At 40.7% G+C, this 24142-nt stretch overlaps 1 protein-coding gene and 1 pseudogene across 1 annotated transcript in view; both read left to right on the forward strand.

The window, feature by feature from the left end:
- Cenpi (centromere protein I) overlaps positions 1 to 1081 on the forward strand; it is a 54059-nt gene extending 52978 nt beyond the window's left edge. Inside the window, exon 22 of the mRNA XM_034485321.2 lies at positions 306 to 1081. Coding sequence (XP_034341212.1) covers positions 306 to 461 — 156 coding nt within the window. The 3' untranslated portion in view covers positions 462 to 1081. The remainder of the gene's footprint in view (positions 1 to 305) is intronic.
- A 22084-nt stretch (positions 1082 to 23165) lies between these two features.
- On the forward strand, positions 23166 to 23848 carry LOC117695042 (ubiquitin-conjugating enzyme E2 S-A pseudogene; annotated as a pseudogene).
- The last annotated feature ends 294 nt before the right edge of the window (positions 23849 to 24142 follow it).

The raw sequence follows: 24142 nt of genomic DNA on the forward strand, positions 1-24142 counted from the left end.
ATAGACAGTGAGTGACATAGTATCTTTTGTGTTCTTTATTTGAGTTACTGAATTTCTAGCATATGAGAATACTGGAGCTTTTCCATTTTATAGTACTTTGCTATGATGAATGTTTCATCAATATAATTAAAGTAATATTTAGTGCATTGATTAATTTAGTGAGTTAGTTCTAATCATGAACCTAGCCCTTCTAAGCTGTTTTCAGTGTGCATCCAGGATGATGTAAACTTTTCTGAGGAAAGAAAAGGAAGTAGGAAACAAGTAGACATGTTCAATAAGTAATTTTCCCTTTTTTGTACCTGCAGGGGAAGAAATGGAACTGGTATTTGGACTATTTATATTCAGAGGGTTTTCAAGGCTTAAAACTTTTCATAAAAAGTAGTATCCATCATTCTTCTGTATCCAAAACAGAGAAAACCACATGGTGGACACAGACACAAACAAACACCATGCTGGACTAAATTTCTCACTGCTCGAGAAGCTAAGTAGTTCAGCATGAGTTTCCATATCCATTTTCCAAGCTGACTACCATCTTTAAGGAGCACTAAGACTGGCCTTCTCTCCAGGGCTCAGGAGAGCCTTCGTGTTTACTAACTTAATTTTAGTATTCAGATTTTAAGGTTACTAATGAAAAATAACCTATTCATCATCCAATTCTGCCTTCACTGAGAGACAATTCTGCCTTCATGAAGAGACACATCTGCTTTCTAGTAGGAAATTTGCTTTGTGTTTTTGCCTGCTATGTTAGTGGAAGAGAACAAGTAATATAAATTAAGTTACTCCTCAGACATACTTATACAGAATACTCTGCAATCTCTGAAATCCTGGGGATATTTTGCTTTTCTAAGAAAATAATAGGATGCAACACATGTGACTCTTAGAGTACCAAGAAGCTGATGACTATCTGGGCCTGCATTGGCAGTAATTGTATGAGGGAAAAGAGGGGAAAAGATGAAGAGATTCCATTTTATTTGTTTAATTTCCTGAAAGCACTATATTTGAATGTATATGTGTATGTATGTATTTATGTATATATTCAGATTTTAAATGGCCAGGCCTGAATAAACTATCTTTAGTTTTACCTTCAGGAGTATTTCTGAATTTTTTTTTTTAAAAATCCATATCAGGGAAAATCCATTTTTGCTGAAAATTTGTTGTAAAATTTTGTTTCGTCACTACTAAACAACTTGTGTTTAATACATCTACATTGAGAATAATAGCTGATTTTTCCAATGGGAACTCTGAAAGCCAGAAGGGACTAAACAGATGTTCTGAGTTCCCAGAGACCACAGATGCCACCATAGACTTCTATACCCAGCAAAACTATGATCCCATTCTCCAGAGAGAGAAAAACATTTCACAGTAACGCAAATTTAAGCAATTCCTGTTCACCAATCCAGCCCTACAGGTGGCATTAGAAACAACCCTTCACTTCACACTAAAGAGAAGCATACACTTAGGAGGACACAGGGAATAAATAATCCTAGAGCAGTTAGTTAAAATGGGTAGGGGTACGGTTCCCATACTACAACAACAAAAATAAAGGAAATTAATAAGCACTGCTCATTAATAGCCTCGATTCTCCAATAACATGACATAGAGACTGGATTAGAAAACAGGATTCATCTTTCTGCTGAACTCAAAAAACATACCTTACCACCAAGGCCAGACATCACCTTAGTGTAAAAGAGTGGGAAAAAGGGGATTTCAAGTAAATGAATCTAAGAAGCAAGCAGGTATAACTGTTTTAATGTCTGATAAAACAGACTTTAAGCCAAAGTAATCAGAAGAGGTATGGAAGGATACTAACTACCTATTAAAGGAAAAATCCATTAAGAGGATTACAGTCACACTTAATGTACTGTATTAGTTAGGGTTCTCTAGAGAAACAGACCTGATAGAATGAATCTATTTGGGGTTTATTAGAGTGGTTTACAGGTCATGGGTCCAGGAGTTCACGCCACAAGGCTGGATGTCTCAAAGAGACCAGAATCCTGAAGAAGTAAGCTCTAATACTGGTGAACGAATGAACTTGCCAGTGAGAGTGAGGGCAAGCAGGCAGAGCAAAACATTTTCTTTCTTGTCCTTTATATATATTGGCTTTCACGAGGAGGTATGGGACATATTTGAGGTGATCTTCTTACCTCAGATGATCCAGCTAGCTAAAATCACTCCTAGGTGTGTCTAGCTCCTGGGTTTTTAGTTAATTCCAGAAGTAGTCAAGTTGACAATTAGGAGTAGCCACCACGTACATCAAGTTCAGTTCCTGGCACCTACACAGAGGATCATGGTCATCTGCAACTCCAGTAACAGGAGACCCGCAGTCCTCTTATGTCCTCCTTGGTCACTGAGTATGCATGTGGTACACATACATACGTGCAGGCAAACATTCACCCATATAAAAATAAATACATATTTTAAAGAGGACAGAAAAGGAAAGAATATTTTAAACTCTAACAGTGTCCTAATCTTGATGTCAGTCTACATCCAAGAACCTCAAGGAAATATTAGCAAATCAAATTTAGCAATATACTGTACAGAAAAGAATTAACTATATTCCATGACAAACTATAATTCACTCCAGGGATGCCAGGTTAATTTAACATTGCAAAATCAGTTAATATGTCAAGTCAAAATGTTCTTTTCAAAAGTAAAGACAATCTAATAAATGCAGAGACATTTCATATTCATCTAGAAGACTGAATATAGTTAAGGAAATTTCACCATGGTCTTCCATGGTTTAATGTAATCTTTGTTGTTGTTCTTCTTATTGTTGTTTTAAATAATCCCATCTGGCACTTAGGGAAACCAACAGGTTGGTTTTAAAATTCAAATAGATCAAATACAGGGAACAAAAATGGTTGAGGGAAGGGGACAAGTGGTCACATGTAAATTGAGTGTAGAAAGAAGTTAGCGGGTTGGGGGGGTGTAAGAAGGACAAGGCAAGAAGATGGAGAAAAGTAGAGATTTGTTTGAAAAATATTGTCTACATGTTGTGTTTTACAGCCTGAATGGCACTTCCATTATGGAGTCAGTTGGGCTAAGATCTGGGGGTCTATTAAAATCGCAGCTTGATGATTAGGAATGGAGAGATGGCTTAGCACTTGCTCTTGCAGAGCACCTGGGTTTGGTTCCCGGCATCCATATCAAGTGTCTCACAACTGCCAGTACCTCCAGACACTCTCTTCTGACCCCTGCAGGCATTCGAATGCATGTGCATATGCATGAGCAAACACAAAAAATGAACAGATATAGATCGCTGAAGTAAAACTGAGAATTCAGAAATAAATACATAGCTTTAGGATAATGTGACTTGAGAGCATGGTTGCCAAGAATTCTCAGTGGGGTTGAGTCATAGTCTTTTCAATAAATGGTGCTGGGATAACTGCATATCCCAATTCAAAAGATTCTGGCTTGGTTTCTATATAATGCCGTCTAACGCGCCCCCCGGAGAAATCACGAGACGCAGAGATCAGGTAGTTACTGCAAAACGAGGCTTTTTAATCTTTATCACCCACGTGGAGAAACGCGGAGAGACGCGGAAGGGTCGAGCTGAGGAAGGGGCATGGCTTAAGTACAGTCTAGAGTGACGTATTCACTTCTGGTTGGCTGTTCGCTCACCACATGCCTCGGGATTGGCAGTGACTAAGGAAGCCTATCTGCCTAGTAACTGCGCAGATAACAGCAGCTTCCTACATCTCCCCCTGTTTAAATTAATAATATGAAACAGCCTTTTGCTGATTAAATGTAGTACCAAATAAGATTCGAACTCAAACCCGATCAAGCAAACTCCATCTTGGGGGAATAAGCGATCAAGAGCTTATAGCCCGAAGAATTTTTCCTTACCCTAACCAGGTGCAATGGAGACGAGTCCTCTGGGTGCTAAGGGCTAAGGAGATATAAAGAGGCATTGACACCCATCCCTGTGTAATGGAGTATATATAGCTCCCAGGAGTGCAAAGGCTGTCAACCTATTATTAGGTACCACAATTATTTAGGCAAAAGCTGACTGGACAAGACCTCTCATCTACGTAGAAATTTGCACAAAATAAAATAAACCTGAATGTAAGATCATTTTTTGGTAGGGACATATTGATGTTACTTTTTTTAAAGGTGAGATCTTAAACTATTAGATTCCTAGACAAAACAGGATTAAATCTTTATGATCTTACATTAAGTGGTGAGTTTTTAGCTTCAGAACCAAGTACATAGAATAAATGAAAAACGAATGTCAAAATTAAGAATTTCCTAGAAGACACCAGAACCCTCAACCTTTCTGCCATGCCATGCAGGCAAGCAAGCATCACTGTGACGAGCAACTGTGTGGTGGAGAGAGGAGAGAGAGAAGCTGAATGGTTTGTGCAATATGAAGAGAGACAGAACTGGAGACACAAGGGTTGTGAGGGTCAGCCTGACGTGCTACCCGAGACCATGGCAAAGTCCCAGCCAGTAATAACACTGGGGGGTCCTGTCTGGGTCTATGGCCCTGCCACAGCAGGGATCTGTGGCCCATGTTATCACCAAAGGCTATGCAGATGTCCCTGGTCTGGGCTGCCAACTGGGGCTATGTTGATGTCTGAGGGCTGGACAGAGTTCGACCTTGCCCTCACCTGGGTAAAGTGGGAGACCTGGACCTGGTGGCACAGGAGAGCTGGTGGACTGGCCAGCTCAGCTACCACCTGGGCCCTGATCCTGTGCTTTGAGTTGGCCTACCCCAACATCTACCCCATGTATGAACTGCTGGAGCTTGTGAAGGACTAGTCTGGCAGAACCAAAACTACAGGATATCCATGGCACAGGGTAACAACAGGCTATCCAGGAGTCCTGGTGAGGATCCAGGACTGATAGTGTAGCAGAAGCCAGAGGCCTCAAATCAGACCAGTGATTCAATGCAATGAACAATAAAAACTAGACAAAAGGGTTTACACACTGTGACACAGTACAGCTTCCATGGTGAGAATTTTTTATTTTTGTGGGAGAGGTTCCAAAGGTGGAGGGCAGATATGGAGGGATGGGGAGATGAGTGGGACTGGGGTGTGTGATGTGAAATTCACAAAAAAGAAAAATAAAGTTTCTTTTAATAAAGCTTTAACAATTTATGAATTTTCATGCTTCAGAATGGGTGTGGTGGTGCATGTCTTTAATCCCAGCACTCAGGAGACAGAGGCAGGTGAATCTCTAAGTTTGAGGCCAGCCTGGTCTACAGAGAGAGTTACAGGACAGCCAGGGCCACATAGCGAAACCCTGACTTAAAAAAAAAAAACAACAAAAAAGAATTTCCATGTTTCTTGTAACACCGTTATGATAGTGAAATTAAGCTAGGCCTGGACTTAAAGCAGGACCATGTGTAAACACACACACCCACATACTGCTGTGAAATAAAAACATTTTTTTTTGCTGTGAATAAAAAACAATTTTACAAATGATTGTAAATCTCTTGATAATCTATATCTGAGTGACTTAAAAACATGCAGAGTGACAGGAAAATGAAAAGCCATTTCCAAGAAGAGTGTGAGTAAATAGTAAGAGGTTGAAAAGGTGGGTTTTGGCTCAGGGTTTTAGGGTTTCAGTCTTCAGTCCCAGGCTCCTTTGATTCTGCACATGTGCTAAGGCAGAACTTGGAGGTGGGAACACAAAGCAAGGGCTGCTCACCTTGTGGTCTATGGGAAGCAGAGAAGGAGACATAGGGTATAACTTTCATGGTCTGATCATAGTCACCTACTTACTCCTTCCAGTTGCACCCCTCAACCTCCTAAATTTTCCACTATCTTAAGGTGACAGTACTTAACTGAGCACCAAATATTCAGTGTATGAGCTGGAGGGGCCAGACATTCCATGCTCAATTCATAGCACTGCCTGACCCTTAACCTAAGCTACAGGCCAAGGATCCATAAGCCCTGTCATCACAATTTATTTTCAACCATGAAGAAATTAGTCTGAATTTGTGAGAAGCAAGAAACTAGAATTGTACTCAAGTTCTCCACTTGAGATCTTTCCTAAGGTATTTTGTCACAGTAATGACAAAGCTACCCTAGGCTGTAGTGGGACCCAAGACTGTTCTTACAGAACACTGTGATTCTGTAAGTCTCTTTTATATAAGAAAAGCCTTATTGGGAAATAGTGACAGTATCATTTTTTAAGCAATCTCCTGTTTCCCAGGCTGATCTTGAACTATGTTAGCTGAGGATGACACTAAACTTCTGATCCTCCTGCCCCAATCTACAAAGCTCTAAGAGTACAGATGTGCTACAGATGTGCAGCACCGTGCACAGCTTCTGTGGTACTGTGGGTGGAAAGCCTGGCCTTGCATCTTGGCAAGCTGTTTACCAAGTGAGCTCAAGCCCCTTGCCTAGAAATGGAGGCATTTTCCTTGCCATCCATGGAGATTAAGCTGGTTTGAGTTTTTGGCAGACCAATAGTTTTCCAACTCCTCTGGCTGCCTTTTCCTCCTCCCACCTCTTCCAATTTTCTGGGGAAACGTTAGTGGAATCCTTTTTGTCCCCAAACTTCTCCTTAGACTGACAGCAAGCAGAACTCCCCTTGTACCTTAGCATTTTAATGATGTGTGGCTGATTTTCATAGTTGAACTGTTTTACTATTCTTCCAGCACTCCTGCCAAGTCTTTCCACAAAGACTCCAGGGTTTTATGGGTTTGGCCTTGAGGGGTAGTTCTGAGCACAGTGAAGGCAGTTAATTTGGTCTCTGAGGGGTTTTAGAGGCCTCTCTCTTTGTACCTCCTTAGCTTCTACATAGTAGATAAAAATTTTAGAGTGGTATTTCATTGTGGTCTTCACTTGTGTTTATTCAATAACAAATGATGTCAAGCATTTCCTCATGTCCTTCTGGCTATTTGTGATGCAAAACAGGGAAAAAGAATATGAGAGTGAGAGTCTGCCTGGGTTAGGGTGCTTGATGAAAAGGAATACCCTGGGGACATGGATTTTACCCAGGGGTACAGAAAGTCACAACTTTCTGCATTTAAGCTTCTGATTCCTGAAATTCACAGCTAGAACATTTGTGCACATGAATTAGAGTAACTCTATTTTTATAAGTATATGATGATAAATTAAGCAATTTTAGTACTCCTTGAGTTTAGTTTCAGATATTTTATTTTCATTCAATATAAATGCCAATCTAAAGTCACTTATATATTGCTATATACCATTATTTTACAGGGTAATGTTTACAGGGATAAAATTCATTGATGTTTACTGGATCACTTCCAGTCTTTAAAAGTTAATCTTAAGTTAATAAAGACTAGAAGTCTACATTTAATTGATTTTTCAATTGTTTTTATAATTGCTTTCATGTTCTAATATAAAAATAATAGCTTCATTGACAGTAGAATCCTATATGAATTTCACTTGCCTTTTTATTGACAAAAATATTTTTCATAAGTATGTTCTGATTATGGTTTTTCTCCCCCAACTCCTCCCACATCTTCCATTTCCCTACCCATTCATACCCTTTATAGCTATCTAAAATAACAATTAAAATTAGATAAAATATAAACAAACCAAAACAGAACCAACCAGCCAATCTAAAGAAAAAAAGGCAAAGAAAAGGCTGAAGAAACACATGCAGATGCAGAGACACACACTTTCCCACACAGAGAAATCTCATAAAAACACAAAAACTGGAGACCATGGTATATACACAAAGGGCCTGTAAGGGAAAAATAAAAAGCCTTGACAAAGCATCATGAGACAAAAGTCTTCTAAAAATGCCACTCACAAAGTGAATTTGTTTTGTGTTATTCATCTACTGTGGGCACGGAGCCTGGCCTTAAGAATGGAGTGGTTTGTATCCCCAGTGACACTCTGTTGGAGAGATCTACTTATTCACGTTCGAATAGTTATCAATTGGAGATAGCTTCTGGTACCCCATCTGGGTTAGACGTGTGCATACTGTGTCAGTCTCTGTGAGTTCACATGTGTGTGCATTGATCTGCTGATTCAGAGGGCCTTGTTTCATGGGTGTCCTCTGTTCCCTCTGGCTCTTACAATCTTTCCGCCTCTTCTGTAGGGTTTCTGAGCCATGAGGGAAGGTATTTGATGGAAACATTCCATTTAGGGATGAATGATCCAATGTTTCTGTTTGCAATGTCTGTCCATGGGTCTCTTATTTTTGTTTCCATCTGCTGCAGGAGGAGGCTTCTCTGATGATGGCTGAGCAAGAGGCTTGTCTATGAGTATTGCAGAACATTATTAGCAGTCATCACTATGTAACTTCAGTGGACCAGTAGTGTTGGGTTTTACCCTGGGTCCCTGACCTTTCTCGACTCAGGTTCTTGGCCACCTGAGCAGTGTTGGGGATGGAGTGGGCTGTACATATAGACAGGCATTGGTTGAGAGGTTTTTAAGTCCAATAGGAGAACTGCTGGTTATCACCAAGGTCTGCATTATGGGTTTTGTGCCATGCTGTTAGTTGATGTGGTTCATAGGCACCATAGCTGGGTAGGAATGTTGATTTACTTCCCTACTTTGGAAGCCTACATAATGCCTTTTGGTACCTTGAGAGCTAGTTTTAAAGGAAGGGGATTTTGAGTTAGTTTCAAAGACAGTTTTTATTTATTCTTTTTGTCCCATGTATAGATCATGTGTCCTTGTTTATTGCCTCAACATTTTTTTTTTTGTTAAAAAGTGGACCTCGTTCCAATTTTTTGTTTTTGAGACCAGGTATTACTTTGTAGCTCAGGCTGGTTTGCAACTTTCTCTGTGGCCCAGACTTCCTTGGAATTCATGATCCTCCTGTGACGTAGGCATGCCACACCCAGCATTTTGGTTTGTCTTGGTTTTTAGTGCCAGGGTGGAACCCAGGGTCTCGTACAAGCTAGTCAAGGGCTTTATCGCTTATCTACAGCAGTGGATAGACATTTGAATAATCTGTTTTGGCAGTTCTAGAAATAATATCCTTCCCCACTGTGGATGTTGTTTCTGCTTCTTTAGATTGTAGTTGCTTGTTTAGTTACTTTCCTCAACTAGTCTTTAGCATTTGTATTTTTGTTGTTGCTGTTGTGTGTGGCCACTGGATAGTCTAATTGGTTAGTTTGGGTGTCAGCTCAGGATTGGACAATGTTTCCTAAATGCCTGGAACCAATCCAGGGTGGAGGAGTACTGAGGTACACGTTTGGCCCCTAGCTCCGCCACTGACGATGCTGCCTTACTTCTTGTGGAGAATCTCACGATTAGAGAGGTAAGAGTAGAGGGGCTTTCTCTGGCATTTTTTTGGGTAGACCAAAGTCATCTACATGTATATGTCCTTCAGGGTTCTCTAGAAAATGTGAGACTTTTTTGTTATTGCTATTTTGAGGCAGGGTGTCACTGTGTAACTCTGGCTGGCCTGAAACCTCAGACCATGCAGACTTGAAACACCAGAAGTCTGTTTGCCTCTCCTTCTATGTGCTGGCATTAAAGGTATGCACTACCATGTCCAGTTTCAGGATCTTTTAAAAATAAGTATATGTCACTTCAATTTTTCTTCTCCCACCACCCCCCACCCAACCCTTTAAAATCTGTTATGTATCTTAAGGCTTCTTTTGCCTTAGTTAAAAAGCTGCGTGTATTTGGTTTTGACAAATGCTCCCCCTAGAGGACGAATTTTATACTGCATTAGGCCTGAATCACTCAGGTACATCCAGCCTTTTAAAAGTAGTGTCGGCCAGGAAACCATTGAGACATTTGCAACAGTAGCAGTTGTCTGGGACTGGGGCTTGGAAGAGCACCAACTCCATTCTTCCTCCTCATGTGTCTACCACACCGATGCTTCCCTTCATAAATTGTTGGGAACCGCACTAGTCCCTGTTCGGGCGGCCAAAAATGTCGCGGCCTGAGCAAAATGCTGAGGCCCAGGCTGCCCCACGTTTGGGCGGCCACTGTATCCTGGCCCAAGCTGCTGCTCCAGTCCGCGGGTCGGGGTTCAGCAAGAGAGAGAGTTGAGGGCAGTCTCGAGGAATGGAGACCAGACAGAATGTGTTTCAATACCATTTATTCTTCAGTCTCTCTTCCTCTCTCCAAGTCCCAAGTCCTAAGTTCCTAGTCCCTAGTTCCTAGTGCCTCCAAGTTCCAAGTTTCTTCTTCCAAGTGCCAAGTGCCTAATGTCTAATAATTAACTCCAAGTTGTTCTCTCTAACCTAATTCCTAGTTCCAAGTTGTACTCTCTGAAGTGTCTCCTTCTCTCTTCTGTGTCTCCCTAATGTCTGCTATGTCTACTGTCTGCCTCTGCCTTTTATATGTCTTACTTCTAAGCCACGCCTCTAAGTTACACCTTTAATCATGCCCTTAGGTCTTGTCTCTAAATCTTATCTCTAAATTACACTCTTAAGTCACACACCTTTAATCTCACGCACCTTTAATCTCAAGGTATCTAAACCAAGATAATCGGAGTGTTCTCAGCTGTTGTAGGCTATTGTAATCCAAGTCACATGTCAGGGTATATGGCTCAAGATGGCTGTAAAGCTGATAGCCGCTTTCTGCTAAAAGTCGGCCCCCAGCAATAAATGGGCACTGTAAATTTACAAGAAGACTTTTGCAGAGCTGAAGAGTAGAAAGTAGAAGTAGAATAGGCTAAAATGACACTAAAGTTTCATTATTTTGTTTTAACATTTTCATGCATATATACAATGTGTTGTAATTATGTATCTAGATATGACCTGGAACTTCTGACCATGCTACCTCTACCTTATAAGTATTGAGATCACAGTCATGTGGTTTCTGTAGTATTTCAGATAGAACCCAGGGCTTCATGCACCCATTAACTGAGGTTCATCCAAAGTCTCCTTTATCTCCTTTTTATTCTACAATTCATTTGTTGAAGAAACTGGTTGTTTCTCCTCTTGAGTTTCCCACAGTGTAGCTTTTCTGATTCAGTTTCCATGGTATTATTTAACATGGTCTGCCACCCCCTTTCAGTCTCAATTAAAGGCAATTGAATCTTACAGCAAGAGTGTTTCACGGTTGATGTTTTCTTCTCATTTTCTTTATAGTGGAAGAATATCATTGGTTCCCATCTTAGGCTTTTTACAAATGGCAGAGAGCCTAAAGGCGTAATGATAATGTCTCATTTCTCTGAATTCTTTCTTCCAAAACTCATTCACCCTCATCTTCACAGTAATAAAGCATTTTATTCTATGGAATTTGAAAAATACCCCTTTCCCATTAAAGTGCACATTTTTTTATTACCATCATTATGAAAATTTTTATAATGAGCTTTTGACTACAGTATTTTTTGAAACCAGAATCTAAATCTTTGTAACCTCCAATTTTACTGTAATTTAAAGAATAGTGCCATATCCATCTCGTAGTTTAGGATTTTATATGGCTGATTTCATTTCTTCAGCATGGCAACCATTATGCTAATAGTCTCATTTCACAGGTGAAGAAATGGTGAGCTTTGAAAGATGAAGAAACTGTCACAGTCATTCATAATGGAGTCAAGTCTAACCTTTCCACGTCTAGTGACACAGATTCTCCACTTTTTATTATACCTTGTTCAGAATACAATCATATGACATTGCAAACTACTCCATGCATTTTCTTCAGAAAAATACCTCCTTTCAAAGACTAGTAGTATCATACAAGGCTAATCCTGTAATAGGGGGAATATATATTGTAAGGATGAGCCATGCAAGTACAAAGAAAATTCAATTTCTTTTCTATTTAACACTTTAACATTACTAAGTTATCGCCATCCCCGGCTACCACTTCCTCACATGGAGAATTAAAACCAAGTGCTTTACATAATTCAAACATTGTGAATTGTAACCCTGTGGTAAATCCTGGTGGAAAACATTCGAAACACAGCAAAACTTCCTTCAAAGAAAATATATTTGAAAACTTTGGGTAAAAATGTAGAGGACTCCTGGATCATTTCCCTGGCAGCTGTAAAGCCTGAAAGGACCCTACATCTATTCCTAGGCTGAAGGGCATGGCTTTAGTAGAACAGTTACCTTTAAGCAAAAGGATCTACATAAAAATGCCAGGAGTGATGACTAACACTGGGGTGGAGGGGACAAGAAAATCCTGACTTGCTGGTGAGCTCTAGGCCTATGGGAGACTCTATCTCAAAAGAGATGGATGGTGTTCCTGAAGATGATGCCTGAGATTACCTTCTGCCCTCGACAGCCACACGCATAAAACACTTACTGAACCAGAAAATGACTACTTTTGATACTGATGCTATAAGCACTGTGCGCTTCCCTCACCTATAATTGAGTACGTGCTCCAGGAAAAACATAAAGGCCAAGTACTGCTAGGCAATAAAGAGAAGATATTAGGATTATAATTCCTTTGGGGAGTTGAAACAAGACTCTTGCTATGTAGCATTGGCTGGCCCAGAACTCACTGTGTAGTCCAGCCTGGCTAGAACTAGGACTAAAGGAGTGTCCTCCATCCCAAGCCAGGGTTATAATTTTATTACCTATAAAGATATCTTTGCTCATCACACACACACACACACGCACACACACACACACACACACACACACACACACACACACACATTGGTTCCTTTGAACACTTCAGAGATTTTCCTGCCTATTACTTTTTGGAGGGACTCTGGCCAGCTCAAGCGTGACAAACATGGCTCTGGCAGGCCTTTCCCTTCTCCCTGATTCCCTCTGCCTTGCGGAAGAACCTTTGGATTACCTTCCTAAAGCTAGCCTTCAAGGTCTGTTTCCTTATCTGGTCACTTCTTCCTCCCGAGGCTGACTGCCAAGGTTCAGCTATCAAAGTACTGAAGTCCAGCAATTAAAATCCCACTTGTGACTGCCCCTGTTAATGTGTCAAATCAAAATTAGACACCCCATCCTAGCATGGGGATTCCCCCTTTACCTTTATAAACTGCCATTTTCCTGTGTGTCACATCTGTCTCCTCTCTATCCAGAAGCAGTCCTTTCACCTCTAGGACAAATACCCCTTCCCCCTCTTCCTTGCCCCACTTCCCCTCTTTCCTTTGTTCCTTTCCCCTTTTCCCTCTATCTCTTATATTTCTCCATTATCCCCACCCTCTGTCCCTCTGGAGCAAATCTTTTTTGTGCCAAAAATTTGCTCTTGGGGTGTCTTGAGATAACTCTGAGATTCCCTACAGTTATTGTGGTTAAATTGGCTGCTCGGAGGCACACTGGGTATGAGTAGCCCTAGGTGAGTACAAAACCAGACGATGGTGAGGGTGGAATGTTCTTCACACTGATCATTTGCCAAAATGCAGAATACTGAATTCTTCCAGAGCAAGCCTGAAGAACAGGTCAGGAGTGTATGACCTAGTCATAAAATTTAGAAATAGGAACAAAATTCTCACTGTATCTTACTTAGATACCAAATTCAAAGCAGAAACTTTTTATAAGTGAATATTTGCTCGTTTAACAACTGTCAATTAGAGGGAGAAGGCATAATTTATTATTTAAATCCTGGCATGATGGTATCATCGTATTCTCTTTAAATTGATAACATCTTTTCTCTTTCTTGGACAGTTTTATCTCACACACTTAAGTTCACAGATGATAAGTACAGGATACTTAATTTACATCTACACTAATACATGTGCACAGGCAAAGACTTACATGTGCACAATCACTTAGCACTCAGATGAATGCAGGCCATTTCTAGAACATCAGAAGACTTAATTTCTCCTTCCAACCAGTAATCTAAAGGGGAGCACCATTTTATGATCTATCAACACAGATGTTTTATTTTATTAATGTATTTTTAATTGAATATATATATATATATATATATATATATATATATATATATATATATGCCTGGTGTATGTAAATGCACCATGGACATGTAGCAGTACAGGGATCAAAGGAGAGTATAGGATCTCCTGGAACTGGAGTTACAGGTGTGAGGTCCTATGTTGGTGCTAGGAAGAACAGCCAGTGCTCTTAAAAGGTGAGCCATCTCTGAAGCCCCCAACACAGATATTTTAATGTGAAATCAAACTGTGTACTTGTGTAGTTAAGGTTTACTCGATAGTTCTGTTTTTTTTTTTTAAAGCTATGCACTGATCTAACTATGTGAATTTACTACAGTTGACTATCGATTCTAGACAACATCTGGCTTTCTGGTTTCTGAGTCATGAACAAAAATTTTTATGAGTAACTTTGTATTTATCTATCAGGGAACAAGAGCACCCATATTAACACAAAAGGTGAGATTCCCTGGTTATAGGATAGATGTGTGATTAGCTTCAGTAAAAACTAACTTCAGGCTTACTCCTAACAGACATGTATGACAGCCTTAGTAACTCTGTGTTCTACAACAACGGTCCTGGGAGAGCCAAGAAGAGATGTGAAATGACAACAAAGCCGGAGGCTCGCTGTCAGAGACTTGCCCTAACACTACAGCAATTTTGGTGGTTTGGTATTTGTTCCAGGGTCGTCCAGAAGATCAATGGAACAGCATAGAGAGTGTAGAAACAAAACAACCTCTATCTGTTGGTCAGGTGACAATGAGGGTACCTATGTTTCATTTTTACCACTATGATGGACATAGGATGCTATCACATACCACTTTTAAAACCTTTAAGAGGCCTGATATAACTGTCTCCTGAGAGGCTCTGCCAGAGCCTGACAAATAGAGGCAGATATTCATAGCTAACCATTGGACTGAGCACAGGGTCCCCAATGGAGGAGTTAGGGAAAGGACTGAGGGAGCTGAAGGGGTTTGTGTTCCCATGGGAGAGCAACAGTATCAGCCAACCACATACCCCAGAGCATCCAGAGACTAAACCACCAACCAAAGAATACACATAGAGGAACCTATGGCCCCAGCCACATATGTAGCAGAAGATAGCCTTATCTGGAATCAAAGGGAGGAGAGGCCCTTGGTCCTGTGAAGGCTTGATGCCCCAGTGTATGGGAATGCCAGGGCAGTGAGGTGGGAGAGGGTGAGGGGGAGCACCCTCATAGAAACAGGGGAGCGGGGAGCAGATGGGGGTTTCCAGAGGGGAAACCCAGAAAGGAGATAACATTTGAAATGTAAATACATAAAATATCCAATAAAAAAAGCCTAAAAGCTTTAAGAGTCTCTGTGTGCACATGTCTGTGTAAGGTGTGTGTGTGTGTGTGTGTGTGTGTATGCAAGTGGAAGAAAGAAGTCAATGTCATGACTTGTGTCTTCCTCAGGCTTCACGTTTTCTTTCTTTCTTTTCTTTCTTTTTTTTCCTTTTTTTTTTTTTTTTTTTTTTTTTGAGACAGGGTCTCTGTAGCTCTGTCCTGGAACTCACTGACCAGGCTGGCTTTGAACTCACAGAGAACCATATGTCTCTGCCTCCTGAGTGCTTGAATTAAAGGCATGAGTGACCATGTTGTTTTCATATTTTTAATACAAACTTTGATTAGAAGTTGTAAATTATTGTTATATTTTGTGTTTTGGAGACAGCATGTTACTCTGGCTTCACACACATTGTCCTGATTCTGTCTCCTAAGTATTGGCATGAACTACCAAACCTGGCAGGACATTCTTAATTTTAATGCTATTTAATTCATCCATTTTATGAGGTTAATTCTCTTAATTTCTTACATGGAGAAATCTTTGCCTGCTCCTAAGAAAGTGTTCTCCTATGTGGATCTGTAGAATAAGAGTCATGTATTGTAGTCTGAACGCCATATCTGGCCTACATAATGTTTGGTTAGCATGTTTTATGTCTCTTCATTTCCATATTATCTATGGTTGCTTTCACACTGTAATTAGTGTACTATGGCAGAGATAATATGGTCCACAAAGCCTAAAATATTTACTATCTGGCCTTTGACACACAAAAAAAATTGCAGATGACTGTACTACATTAAGGATTTGTTATCCATTTCAAATTAATTTTGTGTGTGTTGAGATAGTTTGGTTTTTCTTCTACATAGATGTCCAGTGGGCACTCTGTATTTAGTGTAAGGCTGACCTTTCCCAATAAGTTTTATGGTACCCTCATTGTCACCTGACCAAAGGATAGGGGTTGTTTTGTTTCTGCACTCTCCTCCTCTTCCATTGCTCTTCTGGGTGATCCTGGCACAGATACCACACCACCACAATTGCTGCTGTGTCAGCACAAGCTCCAGCTTTGTTGTTGCTTCAGAATTGCTTTGGTTCTAGAGTCTTTGCATCTCTGTGTGCATTTAAAACTATTTTTCTCCCATCAGGAAAAACACAATTTTTATATTTATAGGATATAATGTAATATTTGATAATGTGTATGAAATGTAGGATGATTAAAATAAGCAAATCATCTTGTTTTTTCCACAACACATCTGTCATTTTAATTGAGATTGTGGTGAATTTATATGTCAGTTTGGATAAAATTGGCACATTACACGAATTTTCTAGACAATGCACATATTCATCCATTTGTTTAGATTTTTAAAAATTGCATCATTTTTCTTTTACATCTGTAAAAAGAATATTAAAAATTCTATACTGTCTTTATTTCCTCTAGTCTCAAAAATTTCCAAAACAACTATTTTTTTTGTTAAATGGCATATCTTTCTAAAATAGTGTGTTACTTCTGATTCTACCTCCCACAGAAGCACAAATCATTCATTGTACTATATTTAATTGAGGAGAGTAAAATTGAAATTTTATACATTGCAAACTTCTTACCAAAATGTTAAGATAGAATTTGAAGCTCTAGTCGACCTTCTTAATCCCACTGTTTACTGTGGGTGATATGAGTCTGGGATAATATGAGACTCCATGCCTTTTCCTTCAATGTGCTTAGAAATTTTAGCAAAGCCAATTTTGATTATCAATCATCTCTGCAATTACCACATGCAAGCTCTTTAGTGTGTTGGCAGGCTTATAAAAGGCAAGCCTCTGGCATTGCACTCAAAGAGGTTTAAAACTAGAAAAGGCATTTCCATAACAAAAATTTGATTCAAGGATCTAACATCTACTGGTATACTTTTTATGTTTGTTCATTATTCATAAAATTTTACAGATATGAAAATCTTTTGTCTTTAATTCTCAAGATTTTATTAGTGAAATTTTCAGAACTTTATTTTTTAAAAACTGGGATACCTAGTGGATAGCGAGATTGGCTCAGCAGTTAAGAACTCTTGATGCCTTTGCAGAGGACCTTGGTTCAATGCCCAGCATCTTGGCTTACAACCATGTGTACAGCTTGAAATCAGAGATAGTGATACCTCCAGAAGTTCTTTTATTATAAAGGATTTTTTTTTTAGCTATCCTGGGTTTTTGTTTTTCCATATGAATTTGAAAATTGCTCTTTTAAGGTCTGTAAAGAATTGTGTTGGATGGAATATTGATGGGAATTGTATTGAATATGTAGATTGCTTTTGGTAAAATAGTCATTTTGTGTTTGGGTGAAATGTTCTGTAGATATCTGTTACGTCCATTTGATCCATAACCTCTGTTAGTTTCATTATGTCTGTTTAGTTTCTGTCTCAATGGCCTGTCCATTCACCAGTGTGATGTTGAAGTCTACTACTACTAATGCATGGGGTTCAATGTGCAGTTAAATCTGTACTAATGTTTGTTTTATGAATGTGTATGTTGTTGCAATTGGGGGGCAATTGAGAACTGACATGTCATCTTGCTGGGTTTTTCCTTTGATGAGTGAGAAATGTCCTTCCCTGTCTGTTTTGATCAATTTTTGTTGAAATTCTATTGTATTAGGCATTAGAAATGGCTACTTCAGCTTGCTTCTTGAATCTATTTGCTTGGGAAACCTTTTTCTATTACTCTGAGGTATTAATGTCTATCTTTGTTTCTGAGGTATGTTTCTTGTATGCAGCCAAATGATGGATTCTGTTTCTGTATTCTGTTAGCCTGTGTCTTTATTGGGGAATTGAGTCCAACAATGTTGAGAGATATGAATGGCCAGTGATTCTTAATTTGTTATGTTGGTGTTGGTGGTGGTTTTGTGTGTGTGTCTGTGTGTGTGTGTGTGTGTGTGTGTGTGTGTGTGTGTGTGTGTGTGTGAGAGAGAGAGAGAGAGAGAGAGAGAGAGAGAGAGAGAGAGAGAGAGAGAGATCTGGTGATCTGTCTTAGTTAGGGTTTTACTGCTGTGATCAGACACCATGACCAAGGCAACTCTTGTAAGGACAACATTTAATTGGAGCTGGTTTACAGGTTCAGAGGTTCAGTCCATTATCATTAAGGTGCTAGCATGGCACCTTAATGTCCAGGCAGGCATGGTGCAGGAGGAGCAGGAGCTGAGAGTTTTACATCTTCACCTGAAGGCCACTAGAAGACTGTCTTCCAGGCAGATAAGAGGGGGATCGCATTGCCCACACCCACTGTGACACACTTCCTGAAACAAGGCCTTACCTACTGCAACAAGGCCACACCTCCTAATAGTGGCACTCCCTTGTCCAAGCATATTCAAACCATCACAGTGTACTTCCCTTCCTTTACCTGGCAGGTGTGGGGTTATTTATTTCCTGTTTCTTGGGTATAGTTAGCTTCTGTGAGGATAGATTTGTTTGAATTTGGTTTTGTCATGAAATATCTTGTTTTCTCCATCTATGTTGATTAAAAGTTTTGCTGGGTATAGTAGTATGGGTTGACATCTGTGGTCTCTTAGAGTCTGCAAGACATCTGCACATCCCCTTCTGGCTTTTAGATTCTCTGTTGAGATGTCAGGTATAATTCTGATTAGTCTGTCATTATATTTCACTTGCCCCTTTTCCCTTGCAGCTTTTAATGTTCTTTCTTTGTTCTGTTCATTGGTCTTTTGATTATTATGTGGTGGGAGGATTTTCTATTCAGTTTCAATCCAATATATTTTGTATTCTGTAAGCTTCTTGTATGTTTCTAGGAATATCTTTCTTTGAGTTGGGGGCATCTTTTAAGCTTTGTTGAAAATATTTTCTTGGTCTTGTACATTAGAATCTTCACCTTCTTCTATTCATATTATTCTTAGGTTTGGTCTTTTCATTGTGTCACAGATTTCCTGGATGTGTTGTGTCAGGAACATTTTACATTTAACATTTTCTTTACTGATGTATCAATTTCTTCTATTGTATCTTCTATCCCTGAGATTCTGTCTTCCATCTCCTGTATTCTGTTGGTGATGCTTGCATCTGATGTTCCTGTTCTCTTCCCTAGGTTTTCCATCCCCAGGATTTCCTCACTTTGTGTTTTCTTTATTGCTTCTATTTTCACTTTCAGGTCTTGGCACAACTTTATTTATTGCCTTCACCTGTTTAATGGTATTTTTCTGTACTTCTTTAACGGATTTATTCATTTTCTCTTCAAAGACCTCAATAATTTTTATTTTATTTTATTTTTTATTTATTTATTTTTTTTTGGTTTTTTGAGACAGGGTTTCTCTGTGTAGCCCTGGCTGTCCTGGAACTCACTCTGTAGACCAGGCTGGCCTCGAACTCAGAAATCCGCCTGCCTCTGCTTCCCAAGTGCTGGGATTAAGGCGTGCTTTTCTTGTGTTTCAGTTTCATTCGGATATCCAGTGCTTGCTATAGTAGGATAGCTGGACTCTGGTGGTGCTGTATTGCCCTGGTTATTGTTGATTCTCTTCTTATGGTCTTCAGCCATATAGTTGTTCCTGGTGTTGACTGGATGTTCCTGATGCCAGCAGGATGCCTTGGGGTGGGCTTATAGGCCTGCCAGTGGAACTCAGGGAACAGCATGCTGCTCTCCTCTGCTGGCTGCAACTCAGGTGGATCCTTCTGCCTCTCCTGCCTTCTGATCTCCTGCCATTCCTTCTTATTGGCAGACCTTAACAGGAAATACAGTTAGCAAGATAGCCCAGGAAATCTATACATCAAAGAATAGAAGGTGGAAGGCAGAGATGAGGGACGATGGGTAAATTACTAGCTTCTGCTCTTAGAATAAAACGTTTAATTTTGGTTTGATGGTGCATACCTGCAATCCTAACAGTTGGGAGGCTGAGACAGGAGAATGGCAAGTTCAGGGCCTGCATGGGATACATAGCAAATTCAAGGTTAAAAAAAAAAAAACAAAAAAGATAGTGAAAATGTAAGCCCATTGACACAATGGATTCTATTTAGCACTGAAGAAAAATGAAATTAGGGAATTTGAAGGAAAATAGAAGGAACTGGAAAAGGTTATACTAAATGAGATAACAACCCCCAAAGGAAAAATAGCTCCTCTTCTGCATCACATGTATGGATCATAGCTTCATATTTGTCTTTTTATTTAGCTTGGAATGTCTGTAGAGACTGTGAAGGTAGAGAAGAGCCAAGAAGAGGGCTTCTTAGGACTCATGTGAAATGACAGAAGATGGGAGGGATACTGAGATGATAAGGCCGAACCTGAGAAATGGATGGGGGAGAAGGGGAGGAGAAAGGCTAACCCACACTAAAGATGTAAGAAGACACATGGAAACCTATTCTGAAAGCTAGTTGCAAATATTTTTTAAAGGCAAGTTTGAGAGCTGGCTCAGCAGTTAAGAGCTCTTGGTGTTCTTCCAGAGAAGCCTAGTTTGGTTCCTCCCATCATGTTAAGTAGCTTACAACCACCTGTAACTTCTCCAGGTCCCAGAAACTGAAACACTCTTCTGGCTTCTGCAGGCACCCATCACCACTCACCCCTACCCCAACCCACCCCATCCATGTCTACACAAATGAAAATAAAAGTCTATTTTAAGAAAAAGATCTTGCTTCCATCCATTTGCCTGCAGATTTCACGCTGTCATTGTTTTTCACAGCTGACTAATGCCCCACCTGAGTACTAGCTTTACAGGCATGCGCCATCATATTGGGCTTTTATTTTTCATTTAATGTCAAAGAAGAGAAGGGCAGGTAGAAATTTCACCATCAATTCCCATCGGTGCTAAATTTAGTTGGTAGGCGGAGACACTGAAAGGCATCGCATGGTGGGATCACATGGTCCGGTTGGGTTTTCAGAAATGATGAGGTGTACATTCAGCAGGGTGCATGTTGGAAGGGATAATGAGATAAATCTAAGTACTTTTGCTATAAGTAAGCCGAAATAAGGGCCCAAGTCAAGACAGCAACAATAAGAATAGGGAGACAGTAGAAAAAGATTTAGGAAGTTGAACCCACGCTGAACTTTCTGATTTAATACATAGAAGAAGCATATAGGTTCACTGTTTAACCTAAGCTACTGATAAAGGAAGCTGGTAGCATTACTGAGTTTGATTCAATCAGTTAGAGTCCACTGACTGCAAGCAGTTAAAAAGACTCTAGATGAGCCTGACTTACATGAAATGTATTGAAAGGACACGAAATATGTCATGCCTGAAATGAGAGAGAGCTACCAGAATTTAGAAATGCTAGGAACAGACTACCAGCGGAATGTTTTGTTAATTTTATGTCTAACATGGACAGAGCAAATTGGAGCAGACAAGGGGAAATGTAGATAGAGGTTAGACATGGCTTAGGTGGAATAAAGTCTGGTGGACTGTACGGGTCCAGTTGGTATGAAGTCCAACAGTCTTCTGGGGGAGGGGGGGAGAAAGCAAGGCTGATTATAGGAAAGAAAGAAAAAGATGCAAGAGACAGGCATGGGAGGGCCACTGGTGAAAACCAGCTAGCAGCAAGTGTATTTCTCATAGCCTTCTTACACTCCATTACTGTGGGAAGCAAAGCCACAAGCTAACAGAAACAATTTTGCTAAGATGTACACAAGACATTTGTTCCCATCCCAGAAACCTGTCTGAACTGTCCACCAAGGTCAACAGAATCTTCAGCCCTTAGCCTTGAGTCTCAAGTGCACCTCCTTTTATTGTTCCATACCACAGCAGGCTGGGAAATCTGCCAATAGACCCTGACCTGCCTTGACTCTGCCTGGCAGGAAAACTTTCTCTTTTTATTTCCTCTGCTTCAGAGAAGTGGCAAAAATGGCTCCCAACAGTGGACACCTAGTATGCAATATGTGTGCCCTGGTCTAGGCTTGAAGTTTGGGGGGTATATGGAGGTGAGGATCAGACAAATTCACCTTCCTAGGCCTTAATGAAGGATGTGCAGACTGGGTAAAGAGGTCAAATGGAGTGTGGAAGGTCAAGGGCGGGTAGCACAGGTCCTGGTAGAAGCCTAGAGGTTTATTATGTGGCAGGCAAGGGTGGCCAGACTAGACTGGGTCACTTAATGTGGACCCGTGCTAGATCTGGGGAATTGAGAAGGATATGTGGAGGGGAGGATGTGAAGGACTCACCTGACTAGATCCTGCCAAAGGACATGCAGGAATACAGGAGCCCAGTTTTAAGCATGTTCAGTTTGAGATGCCTGTGAAACACCCACAGATTTAACCTTAGGAAAACTTTTTACCTGCGTGATACCTACCCAAGATCAAGCCAGCCAAAATTCTATTATAGATGTGGTAGATCATCTCTAGGCCCCACCACACAATGAGGCCCTCTTGATAGTGGATCATTGCTAGAGTGGAGGGGAAAAAAATCATTCTTTATTGAGAATATGGCCGTTGGTGGCTTTCCCATATGTCAGTGGATGGCCCTATATCCATGTACATACTGATATATGGGCATCACTAATTGGACTTAGTGAGTTATACAAATAGATATGAAGTTGGGTGGGAATAGGTGTGTTGGAGGGCATATGTGGAAGTTGTGGGGGATAAGGTGTGGATATGACCATAGGTCATTGTATGAAAATTAAAACAGAAAAATTCAAATCTATTAAAAATTAAGGTATGATAAAACTATATTATAAGAAGTTACTGTCTTGTAGAAATAAATTAGTTAATGCATGAAATGAGTTTCAAATGGATGTTGACCCACTGACTACCAAATGATAGTTACTAACTAATAGACATTCTTTCAAACATAGTTAATACTGCATGCTGGACAATACATTAGATGCCTATGGCTGTGATGACAATGGGAAAAGAAAAATTGTGTAAAGTATTCAGCCTGATAGTCTCATGTGGAAATAAGTCAATACCAAGACAGAGAGATGAACTCCTGAGCAAAGGATGCACATTGCTGGTTGGTAGGGGTACATGCGGGATTTTTATCTTATTTTATCTTATTTTCACATGTATCATTTAAAAGATAGACATTTGGGCTCAGTATAGACTGGCAGATGTAACATGGCATCAGAGTTAGTGGGGAGCAGAGCAGGGCCTCGGAGCCTTGGGGCCTCGCTAGCGCCACAGCAGCCAGCAGTTGTCACCCTTACACACACACACACACACACACACACACACACACACACACACACCCGCCCTGGCCGGTGGTCCAAGGAGTGCATGAAGGGGGTTGGGGGTAACCGTCCCTGGCCAGCTGAAGTCATAAACTGTAATGTAGAGAATCTGCCTCCCCACATCTGCCTAGTGTACAAGGAGGTGACAACATTTACGGCAGACCCACCTGATGGCATTTAAGTCTTCCCCAATGAGGAGGATCTCACGGAGCTTCAGGTTACCATCAAAGGTCCTGAAGGGACTCTCTATGCTCCGTATGAAGCTCCTACTGGGGAAGGACTTCCCTGCCTCCCCACCCAAGGGATACTTCCTGACTAAAATCCTCCACCCAAACATGGGCCTCAATGGTGAGATCTGTGTCAACATGCTCAAGAGGGACTGGAGTTGGGCATAGGATGTGTGCTGCTGACCATCAAGTGCCTGCTGATCTACCCTAACCCAGAGTCTGCACTCAGTGAGGAGGCCAGCTGCCTGCTTTTGGAGTATGCTGCCCAGGCCCATCTGCTCACAGAAATCCATGGGGGTGCACGTAGCAGCAGCAGCGGGAGGGTTGAGGCTACCTGGGGACCTGCCTAGTGGGGCTACAGCCTTCTCTGCTGGCCCTATGATCCCAGGGGTCCTCGGAGGAGCTAAGGGGTCCCATGGCCAAGAAACATGCAGGTGAGCGAGATAAGAAGCTGGCAGCCAAGAAAACGTTGGACAAGAATCGAGCACTGAGGCGACTGTAGTGGGGCTCTTCCCTCTCCTTCCCTCCCTTCTGTTCTGTCCCCTCCCACTCTGTCTCTAAGTTATTTAAATTCTTCTGAAGAGAAAGGGATGGGGGGATGGCTGGAGGGGAGGTGAGAGGAAGAGACTGGGAGGAGAGGAGGGAGGGGAAGCTGCGATAGGGATGTAAAGTAAATAAATTAATTAATGGAAAAAAAGAAGAAAAAAAGGAGGAGGAAGAGGAGGAGGAAGAGGCAAGCTCCCTGCCATGTTTTGTCTCAACAGCACACATTTATTGCACATCATGGTAATTTTGG

This window comes from Arvicanthis niloticus, chromosome X (genome assembly GCF_011762505.2).
Source record: "Arvicanthis niloticus isolate mArvNil1 chromosome X, mArvNil1.pat.X, whole genome shotgun sequence".
Lineage (NCBI taxonomy): Eukaryota > Metazoa > Chordata > Mammalia > Rodentia > Muridae > Arvicanthis > Arvicanthis niloticus.